The 2,670-nt window shown below is 23.1% G+C and overlaps 2 protein-coding genes across 2 annotated transcripts; one reads left to right on the top strand and one right to left on the bottom strand.

Moving 5' to 3' along the window:
• Positions 1–488: 488 nt before the first annotated feature.
• ENU1_009150 (nucleolar protein,nop52 protein) lies at positions 489–1,440 on the bottom strand (the record flags this gene model as incomplete). The annotated part of the gene is made up of 2 exons (XM_008856627.1): positions 489–1,222; positions 1,278–1,440. The coding sequence occupies 2 exons, from the start codon at positions 1,438–1,440 to the stop codon at positions 489–491; spliced, it is 897 nt and encodes a 298-aa protein (XP_008854849.1).
• Positions 1,441–1,511: 71 nt separating this feature from the next.
• ENU1_009160 (hypothetical protein) lies at positions 1,512–2,351 on the top strand (the record flags this gene model as incomplete). The annotated part of the gene is made up of 1 exon (XM_008856628.1): positions 1,512–2,351. One exon carries the CDS (start codon positions 1,512–1,514, stop codon positions 2,349–2,351), a length of 840 nt encoding a protein of 279 aa, XP_008854850.1.
• Between the last annotated feature and the right edge of the window lie 319 nt (positions 2,352–2,670).

The raw sequence follows: 2,670 nt of genomic DNA on the forward strand, positions 1-2,670 counted from the left end.
AAAATAAATTAAAACAAATAAAATAAATAGAAATTCATTTCAACAATTATTTTGTATTTTATTTAGATTTTCAGAGATTAATTGTAATATTTCAATTATTTTGGAATTATTAATTCATAGTAATGATATTCAATAAATAATTGATGTGAATTAATATGATAATTATTTTTAATATGATAATGAATAGTTCTAAAAGAAATAATGATGAAATAGTTATGAAGAAGACAAAGAAAAAGAAAGAAATGATAGTATTAATACTTAATTAATTGAGTTTTAAATAATACCAAGATAAGAATAATTGATAAAAGAAACACAGATTAATTTATTATTAACACATTTTGAATGATAAGAATTGTTCAGTGTTTTGTTATAGTTGATAGATAGATTTGTAATATAAACAATAGAAAAAGAAAAAAAGAAATAAAATTCTAATAAAATAAAATAAAATAATAAGAGAAGAAGATTAATAAAATCAATATTTAATTATTTTAATTTAAAACTTTCTTTGGTTTTTTCTCTTCTTTTAGTTTTCTTTTTTTATTCATCTTTTCTTTACGCTCTTTGTCCTTCTTTTTCTTATCACGTTTTTCTTGTTTTATTGCTCTTAATTTCTCTACTTTTTCCATACCACATCCTAATAATGGTGTTTTATTAAATTCTTTAACTGGTCTAACACGACAATTTTTAACTATATCTCCTAAATTAATGTAATGATATAATTCCGTTTGTAATCTTTCACGTGCTTCTTCAAAACTTTTATGAAGAGATTGAATCTTTCCATTCTTTAAATACTTTATTAATAATCTTGCTAACTCATTTTTAGCTTCTTCATTTGGTTCAGGTGCTTCATCAATATATATAACATCATTTAGATAATCATAATAATAATCTGCTACTTTTGTTGAAAATGATAATGAAATTGGGTTATTTTGAAGTGGAACAACATGTTCTATTAAATAATCATTCCATTCTTTAATCATTTCAATATTCCATCCATGTTGTGAAATAAAATATAAATATTTTTGAATCATTTGACACAATAACATTTCATATTTTTTTATTCTAACATAATCAATTTCATCCCAATATCTTTCTAATGTCTCCATTCCAACTTTTACAAATAAAATGCATTCGTGTTTGTCAATTTCTTCTTTATTCATTATTGATGTAATTTCTTTTCTTACTTTTTCTTGATAATCTCTTCCATCACTATGCCAATACCCTATTATTTAATTATTTATTTATTTTCCTCTTTCTTATAATTGAAATAAACAAACAAAAATAAAGTCCAATCCAAATCTCTTTCATAACTTCTTCATTTGTGTCGTTTTTCATTAAAACTTCTTTTGCCTCTTTCCATCCTGCATCTCTGATACTTGGTTCTTCATTAGAAAGTTTTTGTGCAATGATTTTCCCAATACTGATGGAGTTGTTTGTCATGTGGAAGAAGTGGTTGTGTTGGTTCAGGGTTAGTTCTTCACACAAAAAACAAAAAATAAAAACAAAAAGAAATGCATCGAAGTGAAGAACAAATTGCACTTTGCAAACACAAAAGTTATTTATGCATTCATGAAATTAATGAAAGCAAGAAAAGAATTAATGAAATGGTTAATAAGAAAACAGAAATTCAATGCACGCTTCAGGCTATTAGAGAAGCACAAGAATTAATTGAAGAAATGAATAAAATTTCAAATGAAGGGAATAAAGAGATAAAAGTGAAGAATGAAGTTGAAGAAATCAAAAAAGCCATTGAAATAGAAGAGAAACAAGTGAAGGAAATTGAAAAAGAAAACAAGAAAATCAGAAAGGAAATAGAAGAAATTAAAAAACAAAGAAAAGAAAATATAGAAAATATAGAATATCAAGAAAAAACACTCAAAGAACAAAGTGAACATGAGACAGAAAGTCTTATTAAGGAAAATTTAAGTATCAAAGAAACAATTAAACAAGTAGAATTAGAGAGTGATGACATTGAAGAGATTGAATTTCAAGTCAACCAACTCTATCAAAGTGAGATTGAAGACTTATATTCAAATGAGAAATATGACAGTGAGTTTAATAATAACAATGATAAAGAAAGTATTTTTAATGATAATACAGAAATGAGTGGAGATGAACAAAATGATGAAGGAGAACCAAATGAATATTACAGTATGAGTGATAATAGTACAGGAACATATTTTAATAATAATAAAGAACAACACACATATAAAACCAAAGATAAAGAAAGTAGTTCAACTTCAAATTCAACTTCAAATTCAAAAGAAGAAAAAGGTACAGACAAAGAAAATAAAGAAGAAACAAGTGAAAGTCAAAGAGATGTAGAAGTATATGAAATATCGGATGATTAAAACAAATACTTTTTATATAAATTCAAGTTTAATTTAACAATGCTATTTGTTAATAGAAATTAATGAAACATAATAAATAAGAGAAAACTGAAATAACATAAGAAAAAAGTAATACAATAATAAACATAAAAGATAAAAAAGTAATATAAAGAAGTAAAGTCATACTAAATAATTGAAGAATGAGTGATGTAATTAATAACATATAAAATAGAACAAATATACACATAATAGAATATTAAAAGAAAGTAATGAATAATAAAAACAATGAAACAATAAATAATAAACATTTTAATGATTATATAAAGTTTTAATCAAAAAA

The sequence above is a fragment of the Entamoeba nuttalli genome (genome assembly GCF_000257125.1).
Source record: "Entamoeba nuttalli P19 unplaced genomic scaffold asmbl_2103, whole genome shotgun sequence".
NCBI classification, from domain to species: domain Eukaryota; phylum Evosea; order Mastigamoebida; family Endamoebidae; genus Entamoeba; species Entamoeba nuttalli.